Consider the following 15,916-nt stretch of genomic DNA (forward strand, 5'->3'; position numbering starts at 1 on the left):
TCTCAAAAAAAATTTCGTCATATTTTGTAATTCGAAATTTTAAGAATGAACATATATTAACCAATTGGCGAAAAATGTGTGGGTACAACGTCCCGCAACGACTAAAATATTTTGACAATGATTCATAAACATATTATAAATAAGATCAACATTAATAAAATAAATAGTTTTTTTTTGTGGACGGGTTTGGCAGGACGGGTTTGGCAGGACGTTACTTAGTAACAATGGTAAACTATAAAATAATTTACAAATTTTTATATATATTAATTTTTAAAAATGAACTGTGTCCGCGGTGTACCGCGGGTTAAAATCTAGTAACATGTATTTTTGCTCATATAATATTAGTTTGCTACTAATTCATATAACCTGATCAAAGTATCATATTATGTTTTGTATATTCCTTTCACAATTTCGCAACTTACTTAATTATCTACTTTTAAAAACATTTGATTATGAGTAATAACCTTTCGTAACTTCATTGGAGAAGAAAAAAAAGAATAAGAAAAGAAGAAAACAAAAAGGATGATGGGATGGGAGAAGGAGAAAGAATGAGTCTCTTCTTCAGAAGTTGTGAGTTAGTGACTGAGTCCCAACAACTAACAAAGACCCCCTTGATATTTGCTGCCTCTTTGGCCCCCACCTTCTTTATTGTTTTTCTTACATTTTTCATGCAACATACTCCTTCTAAAACTAGCTTAATATTCTCACTTTTTTTCTTTAGTACTTCTGATTAGAAATATATATCTTGTTTATTCTGATGTTGCACCATAATTCGAAACGTGTAATCTCTTATTCTTAATGATATGATTACCATATTCTTCTGTCTGCTGATCATAACTTTTAGTCAAAGATTATCTTTTTTTAATTAGTACTAAAAAGAAAGAGTGGATCGTATCTCATTTTCATGTTTCTTAATTTCCTAACTAAAATAATATTTTACTAAGAAAGTCGATTTTGTACAATTTTAGAAAAGACATCTAATTTGATTATATTGTGAGAAGTCCCACGGTTGAATTTTATGATGTGAGTTAGTTTTGGACCAAAAACTCAATATATATAATTATATACACGTAAATTTGTCAAAATACAACACATAAAGCAATATAGCTCTGAAAATAATAGAATTATAGAAATAAAGATTCCACTTAAATTTGTTTGTGACTTTCTCCTGCTGAAAGTAATTAAGCATCCATTTGAAGAAATGAGCCACTTGGATGCTTTGACTCTCCACTCAAAGTAAGCTTGTGTTTATAAAAAAAAACCTAAGCATATATTCATCCTCTATTTGTATTTATCTCGTCTTTTACATGCCTCCATTTTTTTTTCTTATCCTCCTTTTTTTTTTTTGGTAAAACTCTTATCCTCCCTTTCTTACGGTACAAGCCATCACGCTCGGTTCTGATTTTCTTCTTCTCTCTGTTTCAGTTTCGTTTCATGCGGCATACATGTAAATTACTAAATTGTAGAGATCATAACGTTCAATTTATCGAGTTTTATTTCTGAAAATATTATATTTTCTTTTTTGTACCGAGGTTTCAAAATATTCATGTTTTTTTATGTGTGGAAAGAATAGCACATATCCATAGCCATATTTGTTGCCTGATTTCTTTTGACCAAGTTGATTGAATTAGCCTATGGATATTTGTTGTTCTTTTCAAATATATGGCAATTTTTCTTTGTACTATATTTTTAATATGTATTTTTTGAGTTTACGAGATTCCTGCATGTACATACTATATAAATTTGGCGTAATTTGTAATAAGAATCAATATATAATGAAATCATACTGTTTTTTATAATATTGATATTTAAGTAGAGATGGTTTTATTAAAAATAGAAGAAAAAAGTTTATTGTTTGGCAGAGCAAAAAAAAAAAAGGAAAAAGACAGAGGTGGATAATTAGGAGACGTCGTGTCAAAAATATTGTCGCGAGAAAACGACAAAGCAACGCCAATGACTTTATTAAAGTCACAAGTGTCTGTATCATTCGATTAAAGACACTCCTCTCTCTCTCTCTCCCTCTCATTTTTTTTTGTAATACTATTTTTACTTTCTTTTTTTTTAACATGTTTGTAGTTAATTGCGGTTCCGGAATAACCACACACAGAGAGAATTAGTTACAGTCATTTTAAAAATCCAATAAAAATCTATGCACGGTATTCTTGAAATTGTGTTTTATGAAGGGAAACTAATTAAAAAGTTCATTTTCAGAAATTTTAATAGAACTACATAGCCAAGAAAATTAAAAACAGGTTGAGTAGAATTCATAAATCAAACTTGTGATAAGAAAAGTAGGCCCATCAAAAAAAAGAATTGTAGAGACAAATGGTATCCCATAAGGAGAAAGCAATTTGTCAAATTGGAGCCTACATTAAAAGTTGGGCCCCTATTTTAACTTTTTCAACTCTTTTTTTTTGGTTTAAAGTTTATTAAAAAAAAAAACAGACCAAAACGATTAGAGTGAAAATTGAAGCTTGTCAAACTAAACTCTATAATCCTCGATCCTCGTTGTAAACCATTCACAATAATAAGTAATCTCATCATCGTTAGATATCAGTCCTCGATGATGTTATTTTGCCAACACAATTATAAAGATCAGAAACCAAATTCTATGTTGATTTAGAGTTGAACAGAGTTGGTGTCATCATGTTACAATTACAATTGTTACTAGGGTCTATTGTTGTTACATAATATTGGTTGATATCGAATTATGGCATGATTTTAGTTATCATAATGTTGGGGCTTGGGAGTTGGGAGTGAACCGACTCTCTAATGGGCCTGCGATTTCCTTTCTATAAGTGTTGGGTCTTAGGTGTGATCATAATTATTATGACCCGGATCTTTAATGGGCCTTCTATTTCCGTTCTATCAGTATTGGGGCTTAGGACTTATCATAACTATGATCCGAATCTCTAATGGGCCATCATCTTCCACCGGATTCACTTCAATCTGTGTCTATCAGAGTCGACAGCAATGAGATCAGTCCGTGTGATGAATGCCGTCGAGTTTCTTGAACCAAAGAAGTTCCAATTGACAAAGACAACAAACATGGCTCTACTAACATTCCGCTGAAGAAGATTCACACCAACTTGAAAAATATATCAGTTTGGAATCTTCACAAAGATGAATGCTTTAAATAACAAGACGCTTCCTAGCTAGTAGCTAGGCCAATTTGGGATTCTGCATGTGTGAGAGAAGAGATCATCAACTTAGTAAACGACTACTTTGGGCAAGATAGATCAAACATGTGCTACTCTGTTTCAAAGGTGACGTATTTTATTCAACGCTTAGCGATTTACATGGTTCTCATCGAAAAGACTAAAAAAGGGAAACAAAACACAAGGAAACATACTAAAAAAAAAAAAAAAAACAGCGATCACCGATTAAACGATCCAGGTCCTGATCCGGATCTAAGCTTGGGATCCGGATTTGTGGAGGTAGAGTTTTCCAAAGACGTGAAGAGCAGTGACGAAGCCGATGAAACAGAGACTCATGATCAGAACAACCGTCGGTGAGATCTTCAACCCCGGAGCATCATCTGTGTAGAATCTCAGCATGTTGCTCGATCCTGATCCAACTCCAGATCCGCCGCCTGAGGATACGCCACCACCGCCACCGAGCCTGCGGCGACGCATGCCGGCAGTAGCGGCGGCGGAACCACGAGGAGCGGCCAGACCGGGCCGGGCGGTTGAAGAACCGGTGGAGGTTGATTGTTGGGATTGGGAAGAGCCTCTCGCCATTGTTGTACGGTCAAGGGTTAGAAGAAAAAGGATACAAGGTGAGAGAGAGGTTATGGAGATGGAGTAATGTTAGAAAGGGTAGTATGGTAAATAACGTCAAATCTGAAGGGTACTTAAGAATGTTGATGATGATTAGGAAGAGACGTGGGGTTCTAGTGGAACTAGATACAAATTATGAATTCAATAATACTCCCAACGACTTTTGTTGGGCGTTAGTACTTAGTAGTAACTAGTAAGATGAATATTCTATCAATAAACCTTAAATTGATAAGTTAAACGGTGTCATCATCATTGGAGATCACATAACTAAATGCCGTTTGGATAGGTCCTATATATCTTGAACATATCTTGGATCGTGTGATTATTCATTTACCACCGACTTGCAAATTATTCCTTCTTTGCTTTCCCTCATGTGTATTAGACTATTAGTTAGTGGCTAACTTAGTGTTAATCTTTCCTCCTTTCAAAATTACGCGTTTTATAAATGAGAAAAAAAAAATGAAACAAGTTTGGGCTTTTCAAACTTTTAGCTTGGTTCAAGCTAGTTGGGTTTAACATTTGAGTTTATTTTTATTTAGTTAATTCCTACTAGAATGGGCTATTGTAAAAACAGTTGGGCTACTCTTTGCCACACCTATTTCAATTTTTCAATCCACAAAATTAAGAATACAGAAGATGGTAAAAAAAAAAAAAAAAAAAAAGAGATAACCACATGAAATAAATCTAGAATCTCGGTTTCTTTAAGTTTTTTTTAAAAGTCATTGGTTCAATGTTTGCATAGTGAAATGAGAGAATAATATCAAAGTAAATGTAAAAATTCAAACTCTTCCAAAATGCTAAATTTTAGTTTTCAAAGCTCAAACAAAACATGATGTGTAAACACTTTTGGTATAAGTCTCATAATGTATACCGAGTACATGCATCTTTCACATGCATCTGTCTCGCTATATATGTGTATGTATATATGATAATTAGAGGTCAAAATGTACTTATGGCGTAATTATGTAATGATGATTTGCTTGCCCCATCAAATTTGAGTGTTGGCTGTAAAGACAATCTCCTTTTCCCCATTATCGTCCTTTCTTCATGTTTCTATATTCGTTTCTATATTCTTCTTTTATATCCTTTTTATGTTGATGTCATCTCAATAAATTTTGAGTCGGTGAATGATGAAGGATTTACTTGATGTTTATAGCAAGAAAATCAAAACATAGCATCAAAAATTATAATCCGATCCTAAATAATTATGAATGATATTTTCACGTTTTGAAAATCATAAGACGTTATTTTTCCATTCCAAAACATTCACTTATGTGGTATTATACCAGTCATGCTCATACGAATAATTTTTTTTGTTACAACAGACTCCAAATTAATTAATTAGAAATTAGGGCATCAACATTCTAAGAATGCAAACTTAAATTAGAAATATATACGGAGGGAGACCTAATGATTCTAAAATAAGAAAATTAATTTGGAAAAAATGAGCTAACTATTGTCATTAAACAGAGGTGGTGTGCTTTGTTAGTATATGTATGATGTGATGTCACTTGTCTCACTCGTAAATGATTTGGCTGAACTTTGATTACCATTTTCAAATTTAAAGTTATATTTTCATCATGATCAAAATAGATATTATTAAACTGGGGAAAATCACCCGTGAACATTCATCTTGAATTCATATCTATTGTATTTACTATTTAGAATAACAACAGCTCCTAACTTATGCTCGCTGTGACTTTAGTTAATTATAAAATTCAATATAGAAGAAAAGAACTGATTTTCATCTTATTTCATTATACGGGTATATATAAGAACTTTTTCATAACGAAATGGAATGTAAACCATGTGTAATCGATCGACTGAAAAAGAAATGTACGTTGTGGTCTTATTGTTTAGTCAACTTTTTGAAACAGTAGAAAAGTCCAAAAGTTTAAAGTTTGTTCACACCTCATGCATACACAATCATACAAGATATATGCAAAATTTTCTATGTCTATATATTACAAAAAATTGATGTTCTAGTAATGTCTAATTCTTGAGTTATATATATAGATTAAGGATAACCATATATTATTCTCATATTATTATTTTTAAAATATTAAGTCATGATAATAATATGTTATTTTGACTAAAACGATATGCTAATATACTAGGAATGAAAACATTAATTTCAAAACAAAAATTATAAATTAGAATTATATAAGATTTGTGTTAAACTATGATGAGAATGGTCCAGTACTGTGAGTCCATGACTTACCGACTTGTAATAGAACAGTTGTGTGTAAAGAGAGAAGAGAGATGCCGTCTTCGGCAGCCTCTTCTTTTTGGTGTCATACTCTTCACAAGTGATCAAAACCTCACTCACCCATCACAATCTCTTAAACATAAAAATCCAAAAAGAAAGTTTTTCTACCAACGACCAAAAACTAAAAAAAAAAAAAACTTTCTAAAACTTCAATAATATCCCCACTTTTCAGCCCATAAGAAAATATTTTGATTTAGTTTTTATATGTCACAAAGATGTAGTGTCATTAGATAGATAATCAAGACATTATTACTAGTTTTCTTCTTTCATTTCTCTCTTTCTGTCTTCTTGCTTGTTTAAGTGGAGAACTCTAAGACAAACTAAACTATTTTTTTTTTTTTGTCTCTTCTTACATATGAATCAAGACATGATGATTCCACATAATCATGACCGCCTCTCATTCTCTAGCTTTGTCCATGACCAAGAGCACATCACCCCTAATCCTTACCCTAACTCTCAGCCTGCAGCCTCCACTAAAACACCCAAGAAAAAGAGAAACCTTCCAGGAAATCCAGGCATGTGTATATATAATTTTATATGTTCTCCATGGGTCTTTAATAAAGCTCTAGCTTGATGTGTTTTCATCAAAATCAATAATCTTTTTCCAAGTATAGATCCTTTGTGTTTTCTTTTTTCTTTCTTGATACTGTTTTATTTTTATTGGTTCTAATTTTGTTTCTAACAACAACAACAAAAAACAGATCCAAATGCAGAAGTCATCTCTCTATCTCCAAAATCCCTCATGGCGACAAATCGGTTCTTTTGTGAAATTTGTAACAAGGGGTTTCAGAGAGAACAGAACCTTCAGCTCCACAAAAGAGGCCACAACCTGCCATGGAAGCTGAAGCAGAAAACGAACAAGAATCAGGTGAAGAAGAAAGTTTATATATGCCCTGAGAAGAGTTGCGTCCATCATGATCCAGCTCGAGCCCTAGGAGACCTTACTGGAATAAAGAAGCACTTTAGCAGGAAACATGGAGAGAAGAAGTGGAAATGCGATAAGTGTTCCAAGAAGTATGCTGTGATATCCGATTGGAAAGCTCATAACAAGATTTGTGGTAGCAGAGAGTTTAGATGTGATTGTGGTACTCTTTTCTCCAGGTCATTACTACTCTTTCTACGTCTTCGTCTGCAGCATTATCGTTTGCCTTAACATGTTCATATATCAAACATTTTTAAAAATTGTAACAACGGAAAAAACGTTTTCAAATCTTCAGGTTTGCATTTATTTGAAGTGTTTGATAAAAATATAAATATAAACGTAAAACACAAAACATATTTGAATTATATTTGAAACAAACCGGGTCTTATAATTGGACATCGAAACAGATGCATGCATACATAAAAGCATGATATTGCCTATGCTAGAAAAATAAAAAGTTATTGAGTTTACTTTATGTATAGCGAGTACGTTGGTCTTTGGCTCGTAGCTTGTCATTTGGATACCACTACCGTTAATTATTTCTTGGCTTCTCTGTGTCTTGGTCCAGTTTGTAGTTTTATAGAGACACCAATATCGAGGAGAAAAAAGGCTGCATGACTAGGACATGATGTGGTCATGTCTCCATAGCCTTGAGTCTTTTTTTTTTCACCTTACTACACATATCGATTATAAGCTTGCATCGAATAAAGAGTTGCATATATACCATATACAAGAAGACCTATTTTAATTTAATTTATATGTTACCAATTAGCCTATATTAACATAGTTACTTTATTGAATGATTTGGTTGATTGTACCAGGAAGGACAGTTTCATCTCACATAGATCCTTCTGTGATGTCTTAGCTGAAGAAAGTTCTAAATTCTTCTCAGTTCCTTCACCATTAGCCGCCAATTCGACCATCGCCACTGTCACTGATACCAACAATCCAATTCTCATTCAATCACAATTGGATCAATCTTCCACAGGTACGGCCGATCTTAACGTCAACAACAATCACACCACCCTATTTGGACAAAAGTTCACCAACTCCAACCCAACCCAACAACAACCCAATGCTTTGGCGTTGTCCTCACCACCATCACCTCGTAGTACATCTGATTCGGTTCATAATCTATGGAAGTTACAAGAAGAGGAATGTGCACACCAGTGGTTACTCAATGAATATATGAACAATAACAAAAACATATTCCATAAGGGAATATTCAAGAATCAAGAAGATGAGATAAAGAAGGGAAATATCTACAGCGGCTCAAACCCAACCGATGGAAACATAGCATCCTTGTTCTCGTATAATCAAGAAGCAGTGAATATGGCTTCATTTTCGGCAACAACATTGCTTCAAAAGGTAGCTCAAACGGGAACACCATCAAGCTCCGAAACTAGCACCACCATGTTTGGGCAAATGACTTCCTCCATCTTCAACAATACGATGCTAAACTCCTATTGTTTAACGGCGAAGAATAATGAAGAAGAGTTGACCAGAGACTTTCTTGGTGTGGGAAGTAGTGAGGACCAACAACGTCTACATCGTCATCGCTTCCCATCAAGCGTGCCATTGACGGCGAACCATGATATTCCCAAGTTGGCCGCAACCATTGTAGGCAGGAAGCAACCATAGACATGGCGTCATCTGATTCTGAAATTACTCGTTTTTGTTGACATGCAAGGTAATTAAAGATAGAAAAACTATCTCCACAAGTTCTTTAGAAAAACTATAGAACAAAAACCTGAAGCGATAATTTGTTTACAAAATAATATGTACGTGGAAGTGTATTGTTTAAATCTAAAAATTTTATTTATATATTTTCTCTCATTGGAGACAACGTATGGGATGGGAGCTAGATGCGAGACAACCATCCACAACAATAGGAGAAAAGCGTAGATCACGAGAGAATTTCTGAGTCAACTCGATTTAGTAGACCAGGTTAACTCGGTTGACAAAGATTGAAAGTTATTTGGCCCCACGTGCCACCATGCATAGAGAAACCTAACCATGGATCATGCATGAAATTCGAAATCTCTTTTCTTGCAGAAACGTAAGGTTTTTATCCTCCCCCCCAAAAAAAAAGAAACGTAAGGTTTTTATATAATTCTTAAGCGTTTTCAGATTTGATTAATCATGACTGAAAACACGCATCTCATTCTTCTTGTCTTTTTAAAAAGTTTCCAAACTAATGCTAAATAATAGGATTATTTACTAATCCAAATTGCAATCAACAATGTTATTTATATAAACCTATTGGACAAAATCTCTCCCTTTATGTCATTGACAACATTTCCAGAAACAGAGTATAAACGCACTAGTGAGTGAAATAAGAATCAGACATGAGCTCGTTATCAAAACCAAACAGACAATTTTTGTCACCAACAACAAACAACCAAGACACCGGCAGAGAACAAACAATCGCCTGCGCCCGAGATATGGTTGTCTTGTACAACGAGTGCCTTAAAAACCACGCGGTCAGTCTCGGAGGCCACGCTCTTGACGGCTGCGGTGAGTTCACACCAAAGTCAACCACCATCCTCACGGACCCTCCGTCCCTTAGGTGCGATGCTTGTGGCTGCCATCGCAACTTCCACCGTCGTAGTCCTTCTGACGGCTTCAGTCAGCACCGGTCACCACCGTCTCCGTTACAGCTGCAGCCACTCGCCCCTGTTCCGAACTTGCTTCTCTCTCTTAGCTCCGGTTTCTTTGGACCCTCGGATCAAGAAGTCAAGAACAAATTTACGGTGGAAAGGGATGTTAGGAAGACTGCGATGATTAAGAAACATAAGAGGACGAAATTCACGGCGGAGCAGAAGGTGAAGATGAGAGGTTTCGCGGAGAGAGCGGGGTGGAAGATTAACGGCTGGGATGAGAAGTGGGTGAGAGAGTTTTGTAGTGAAGTTGGAATAGAGAGAAAAGTTCTTAAGGTTTGGATCCACAACAATAAGTACTTTAACAACGGGAGGAGCAGAGACACGACGTCCTCTATGTCTTTGAATTTGAAGTTGTAGATCTCTTTACAGTGATGGGTCTTCATCTTCTTGAGATAAGGAAAAACCGAAACAAAAAGAGGTTACGGTAGTCTCTGATCCGACCGGAATGTCACGTCAGAAATATAAATTATCTAAGTTTTTTTAAAATTAAAAATTATTATCCTAGAAGACTTGTCATTTTGGGCATAACTTGTAACGATGGATCATGACTCATGACATGTATATGGATATGTATTCGAGTGATATTAAGGGTATTTACTCTCTCTTTTTTGTTTATATTTATATATAAGTAAGTATATAGTGTAACAATGCTGTAAATAATAATTCATGAGTGAGTAACTAAGAAAATTGAAATATATAGGTAACTGGTTAATATATAGGAGGAAATCAGTACCTAGTTTTTTTTCTTTCTCTACAGTACTAATCCTAGTTTAAGGAGTAAAAGGTGAAAACAGGATGTAGTCTCTATATAGATACTTCCTACTTGACACGGCTACTTTAACTAGTGACATTGAGAAACACAATAACACTCCTTTTGAATACAAGATGTGACCCATTCTCGTTGACACTACAAACGAATCTCCTGAACTTTAAAGGCAAGTAGATTTTAACTAATAAGATACGTGATTAGGATATTATATGTACATCCATTTAAGGATAAAGCTTCGGTAACAGCCCTCATATAATTGTCCTAAATAAGGATAATGCAATTGTATCTATACACTATATTGTCCTAATACATATATCTTTCCGTAAAGAGTTGGCTCTTCACACACATCTTGAACGAAGCATCTGATGGTCTTTATTCCTTGTCATCAGAAGCTTCTTATTGGGGTGATATTTAATGGAAGATTCTTTGACGAAGGAGGAGTCGTCACCTATATGCTGTTTCAAGTTTCAAATTCCAAATTATAAAGAGATTCGTTTTGTTGAATAATTATTAAATTGATCGACTGGACTTCCATTTTCCCAGATTTGCAATCATGCATGTGGCAAACCAATTTAATTCTTTGACTTAAATTAAAATGAAGAACGAATTTGTTGCTATAGTTGTAGGATGGTTTTTAAAAAAATAAATGTATTATCAATTTATACTAACGCTAGATTAAACTTTATAGTATTGGATTTTGTATTTGATCAGTAGATCAGAATTTTTATTGCAAAAGACATATATATGAATGGGTGAAATACAAAATAATTCCATACAAATGAATGTGATTTTTTATTTGAAAAAATATTAATTGGATGCTATTTCATCAGAATTTTTATTGCAAAAGACATATATATGAATTTTTAATCATTTTTATTGCAAAAGACATTTATAAAATATCACACTGTTTCTAATGAAATAGCATCCAATTATTTATTTTTCAAATAAAAAATCACATTCATTTTATGCAATTAATTCGGCTATCTATCTAGATGATATATAGTTTTATGTTTCGCTAACCTATACGATCGATCATTATTATTTAAGCAACTGGATCTTGTTGAAAGAAATGTGAAAATAGGATCAAAGGAAAAACCGAAAAAGCAAAGATAAACGAGATATTAACAAAAACACAATTCTCACTCGCACGAAAACGGAAAATATGATTTGTATTAATAAAAATAAACGAAAATATAAAAAACAAATGGATTGATTAACACAAAATCGTATGAAAACCAAGACACAAATATATCCCCAAAATCACCCACATGGCAGAAAATCATGAGTAATAAAAAATAACAATTTATCAGCACAAAAAAAAAAAAAGCTTTTCATCACAAATAAAACCATGCGAGCATTACACTCATGACGCAAAACGACACCGCATCACACACAGAACCAACATTACGCAAAGCAAACGAAGCATCCGCCGGAGAATCATCACTGGAACTATCACTGTCATCCTTCTTCTTCTTTGATTTCGATACAGACGGAGCCGGAGCCGGAGCAGGAGGACGAGGATCGAAAACTTGTTGTGGAAGCAAAACCTTATCGACCTGATAAACAGCGAGCTGTCCATCGCTGTAGACATTGCCGGAGACGGTGGTGTTGGTTACGCCGGACGTGATATTTACGGTATTGCCACTGGTGGTAACGTTGAGAGGAAAATGTCCATCGGCGGAGTCACCGGCCTGAGTCCGGAGAGGGTTACTTATTGTTTGGAAGTTTGAGGAAGAGACGTAACTTGGTATGACATGAAACTGAATAAGCTCTACTTGTTGCTCATCGGTTAACGAATTTAGGGTCCCGGCTTTGAGACCGGTGAACGAGGAATCACTCGGTGCGAATATAGTGATTCCATTGTCGGAGTTGTTTAGTTGGCCGTAGAGTTGGTTAGCGACTCCAGTGGATTTGAGGAGTCGGATGAAGACGGTGAATTGACCAGCTTTCTCTAGGATTTTGGTAACGTTTGTGGGTCCTGGTGGGGCCGGAGCGACGGCTGGAGAGGGCTGAGATAGGATTCCGGGAGTGGTGGTGAGGAGGAGGAGGACGGTGAAGAGGAGGATGATGAGAGAATGTTCCATGGCTCTGTTTTCAAGAGTGTTGATATTTTGTTTGTGTGAGTTTATATGAAGAGTAAGGGGTTATATTGAACTGGGGGAAATTGATTGGTTAAGAGGTCAACATATTTTAACAACTAAGTTGATTGTTAATAACCAATGATGATTTTATCACATGAATTGCTTTACCTACAGGCAAAATTATTGGATATATAGAAGCCTTTATGCCATTGATAAGCAAAGGGGTAACTGTTTACTTTTTTCTTTTTTGGTTTTATTGTTGGTTGGATAGTTGTATTTTGTGGTTTAATGTAATGGTTTTAGATTTACCAGTTATATATGTAAATGTAAGAATGATATCTTCTCTTAAAAAAAGGGAAACTAATAAAGTAATTAATCAGGTTCTAGTTGGTAACATTTGAAATAGAGCTAATAATGAAAATGTATAAAAAATTATCAGTAGTTGGTATGACTGCGATAATGTATATTTACACACAGTGTGTGTTGCAAAAACTAAAAAGAAAATCATTACTTGTGTTTGTAATTATCAAATCCTGTGTACGGAACGGTGGGAGGAAAATGGAGAATGTGGTGTATGTGATAATGGAAGGAGCAACTTGCAACTTTGCTTGGAAATTAAGAAAAAGCAAATTGATTTGTGGTGGGCTCTCTTTAATTTTCAGCATATTTCACGTATGTGAAGTTCAATTTTTTGACTAAAACATGTAACGTAATATAGTTTGTATTAGTGTTATTGTTGTGTAAAAGGGGATTCACGCCCAAATCAATAGATAAAAAATGGACAACATAATTTCAAGAGTTCACATGTTTTCATAAAAGCATATATAACAGAGGATTTAACTTAATTCATTTTAAAAATGTAAAAAAATAAAAATAAGACCGATTAAAATATTGTTCCAAGACATTTTAACGCCCAAATCAGTAAATTGATCGAATATAATTAGATTTGTCTGCATGTGAATAATACTACTACTATATAGGAATTGATCGAAAGATTCTCATTAAAGGAAAACAGTTTCTGAAGCCGTGAATAACTTTCATATTTTCATTTACATTTTCTTTGAAATGAAAAAAAAAAACTTTCATTTCCCATTTTTAGTGAGACACTTTTCGTTTACTTTTGCCATATCTCTAAGGAAACAGAGATTGGGTTCCACCCTTTTGAATTCCACCTTCCACATTATACATGTCAGCATATCATTGTGATTTCAAAATTTGTATAAGTACTTTGAAAATTGAACAAATTATAAATATTTTATGACAAAATTATCATCTTTTTCATTTTTAAATCTCAATTCAATGTCAGCACATAGATAACTCGAATCAAATGAACATAATTACATAAGTTTATAACTGACAAACTACTTGAGGGGATGGAGATTAATTTGTGAAGGTGGGTGTGAATTGGTTTTGTTAGTGTAATTAATTAAGTGGGGTATAATGAAAACTGCATTATATCATCCTACTATGATGTTTATGCTTTTATCAGTTTTGATTTTGATTGGCATCCTCAAATCTGGTTACTATCGCTCTCTTGTCTTTTTGATAAATAAAAATAATGGCTCATTGTATTACTAATTAGAGAATTGAAAAAGAATAAAATTGAACTAAGAGAGAACAAAAGGAAAATAGAAGAAATAGACCTTACAACCATTTTTGTTTATGTCATTCCATTCGCACTTACAAGAGTAGACGAGTCTTTACGTGTTTCTTCTAAGCCTATAATTATAATCAAACAAAACAAAAAAAATGAGGTAAAAAAGCCTCCTTGAAGAATTTTACGTTTTCTTGTATTTATTCTTACATCAAAAACAAGAAGTACACATATACACTAATATAAAATGTCTTAACCGGAGACATTACACTAATCGGAGAAATTAAAATGTTTTGTACCAAATGACATTAACCGGAGACAGTTTATATTTGATTAAACCAGAAAGAAAGTTTAAACACTAATCCCTAATCAGCAATTTTCTCCCTTCCCCTAAAAATCAGCCGTATCATATGCTCATTCCATTTGCATTCCCCACAGAAAGAAAAGAAAAACTTCATTCTCTTGTTTATATTTCACTCGCAACAAAAAAAACAAAAAAAAACAAAGTGTGTTCTTAAATTATCTTCTCTGATAACCAAAAAAGCCCTATTTTCCGAGATGAATACCCTAGAAGAAGTAGATGAATCCACTCATATCTTCAACGCTTTGATGAGTCTAATGAGGAAATTTTTGTTCAGAGTTCTATGCGTCGGTCCAATCCCTACTAACATTTCATTCATCATGGATGGAAACCGCAGGTTCGCTAAGAAACACAATCTTATAGGCCTAGATGCAGGACATAGAGCTGGTTTCATATCCGTGAAATATATTCTTCAATACTGCAAAGAGATTGGTGTACCGTACGTCACACTCCACGCGTTTGGTATGGATAATTTCAAGAGAGGACCTGAAGAAGTCAAGTGTGTGATGGATCTAATGCTTGAGAAAGTCGAGCTCGCGATCGATCAAGCTGTATCAGGGAATATGAACGGCGTGAGAATAATCTTTGCCGGTGATTTGGATTCGTTAAACGAGCATTTTAGAGCTGCGACAAAGAAACTGATGGAGCTTACGGAGGAGAATAGAGATCTGATTGTGGTGGTTTGCGTTGCTTACAGCACAAGTCTCGAGATTGTTCACGCTGTTCGAAAATCTTGTGTTAGAAAATGTACGAATGGAGATGATCTTGTACTTTTGGAGTTGAGTGATGTTGAAGAGTGTATGTATACATCGATTGTGCCGGTTCCGGATCTTGTGATAAGAACCGGAGGAGGAGATCGGCTGAGTAACTTCATGACGTGGCAAACTTCGAGGTCTCTTCTTCACAGAACGGAGGCTCTTTGGCCGGAGTTAGGGCTCTGGCATTTGGTTTGGGCAATTCTTAAATTCCAAAGAATGCAAGATTACTTGACGAAGAAGAAAAAGCTCGATTAGATAGTTTCTAAAGTTAAACCCTGCAGGAAAGAACTTTTAACTCTTTATTACGTTTAATTTACGTGTTTCTATGACTGGAAACGAGAAAGCTCACAAGCAAATCTTTTTTATTATGTATTGGATCCGTATAACAAACACGAATATACAAAACATCGATACTCGTTGGATTGAACGATGCTAAAACACTATAATTAGAGGCTCAATTTAAACACAATTTGGTAAACATATGTAAACAATCTTTAAAGATTTAGTACTTCGCCACTCCAGGACCAGGTTTTGTTTGGAACCTGCAGACATAACAGAGAAGGAGTTTGGTACTTGTCTTCTCCACCCATCATTGGTGTATCTTGAGTACTAACAATCAGAGACATTTTTTCAGACACAAGCTTGGTGAATCCGTGATGTATCTTTAGCATTTCACCAACCCATCTCATGGGTTACCTCATGTATGCTACTCTGGTCGGA

General features: G+C 34.6%; 5 protein-coding genes across 8 annotated transcripts; 3 read left to right on the forward strand and 2 right to left on the reverse strand.

The window, feature by feature from the left end:
• Positions 1-2,653: 2,653 nt before the first annotated feature.
• Positions 2,654-4,062, reverse strand: AT5G60460 (Preprotein translocase Sec, Sec61-beta subunit protein). 2 transcript variants are annotated; one of them, NM_001345420.1, is made up of 2 exons: positions 3,381-3,756; positions 2,943-3,180 (listed from the first exon to the last, which is right to left on the reverse strand). In NM_001345420.1, the coding sequence occupies exon 1, from the start codon at positions 3,738-3,740 to the stop codon at positions 3,411-3,413; it is 330 nt and encodes a 109-aa protein (NP_001330524.1). In that variant the 5' UTR covers positions 3,741-3,756; the 3' UTR covers positions 2,943-3,180; positions 3,381-3,410. The 2 variants fall into 2 exon arrangements, with proteins under 2 accessions (NP_001318850.1, NP_001330524.1); NM_001345419.1 differs by having other exon boundaries at positions 2,654-4,062.
• Positions 4,063-6,231: 2,169 nt separating this feature from the next.
• Positions 6,232-8,760, forward strand: AT5G60470 (C2H2 and C2HC zinc fingers superfamily protein; the record flags this gene model as incomplete). Of its 3 annotated transcripts, none has more annotated exons than NM_001345421.1 (3): positions 6,232-6,563; positions 6,750-7,149; positions 7,792-8,760. In NM_001345421.1, 3 exons carry the CDS (start codon positions 6,404-6,406, stop codon positions 8,609-8,611), a joined length of 1,380 nt encoding a protein of 459 aa, NP_001331895.1. The 3 variants fall into 3 exon arrangements, with proteins under 3 accessions (NP_001331895.1, NP_001331894.1, NP_200855.4); NM_001345422.1 differs by having other exon boundaries at positions 6,416-6,563; positions 7,792-8,660; NM_125440.4 differs by having other exon boundaries at positions 6,416-6,567; positions 7,792-8,611.
• Positions 8,761-9,191: 431 nt separating this feature from the next.
• On the forward strand, positions 9,192-10,156 carry HB26 (homeobox protein 26). Its single transcript, NM_125441.2, has one exon. The coding sequence runs from the start codon at positions 9,319-9,321 to the stop codon at positions 9,988-9,990; it is 672 nt and encodes a 223-aa protein (NP_200856.2). The 5' UTR covers positions 9,192-9,318; the 3' UTR covers positions 9,991-10,156.
• A 1,121-nt stretch (positions 10,157-11,277) lies between these two features.
• FLA12 (FASCICLIN-like arabinogalactan-protein 12) lies at positions 11,278-12,648 on the reverse strand. The gene has a single exon (NM_125442.3). It carries the CDS (start codon positions 12,484-12,486, stop codon positions 11,737-11,739), a length of 750 nt encoding a protein of 249 aa, NP_200857.1. The 5' UTR covers positions 12,487-12,648; the 3' UTR covers positions 11,278-11,736.
• Positions 12,649-14,577: 1,929 nt separating this feature from the next.
• On the forward strand, positions 14,578-15,606 carry cPT8 (Undecaprenyl pyrophosphate synthetase family protein). Its single transcript, NM_125443.1, has one exon. It carries the CDS (start codon positions 14,636-14,638, stop codon positions 15,449-15,451), a length of 816 nt encoding a protein of 271 aa, NP_200858.1. The 5' UTR covers positions 14,578-14,635; the 3' UTR covers positions 15,452-15,606.
• Positions 15,607-15,916: the final 310 nt, after the last annotated feature.

Source organism: Arabidopsis thaliana, chromosome 5, assembly GCF_000001735.4.
Source record: "Arabidopsis thaliana chromosome 5, partial sequence".
Classification (NCBI taxonomy): domain Eukaryota; kingdom Viridiplantae; phylum Streptophyta; class Magnoliopsida; order Brassicales; family Brassicaceae; genus Arabidopsis; species Arabidopsis thaliana.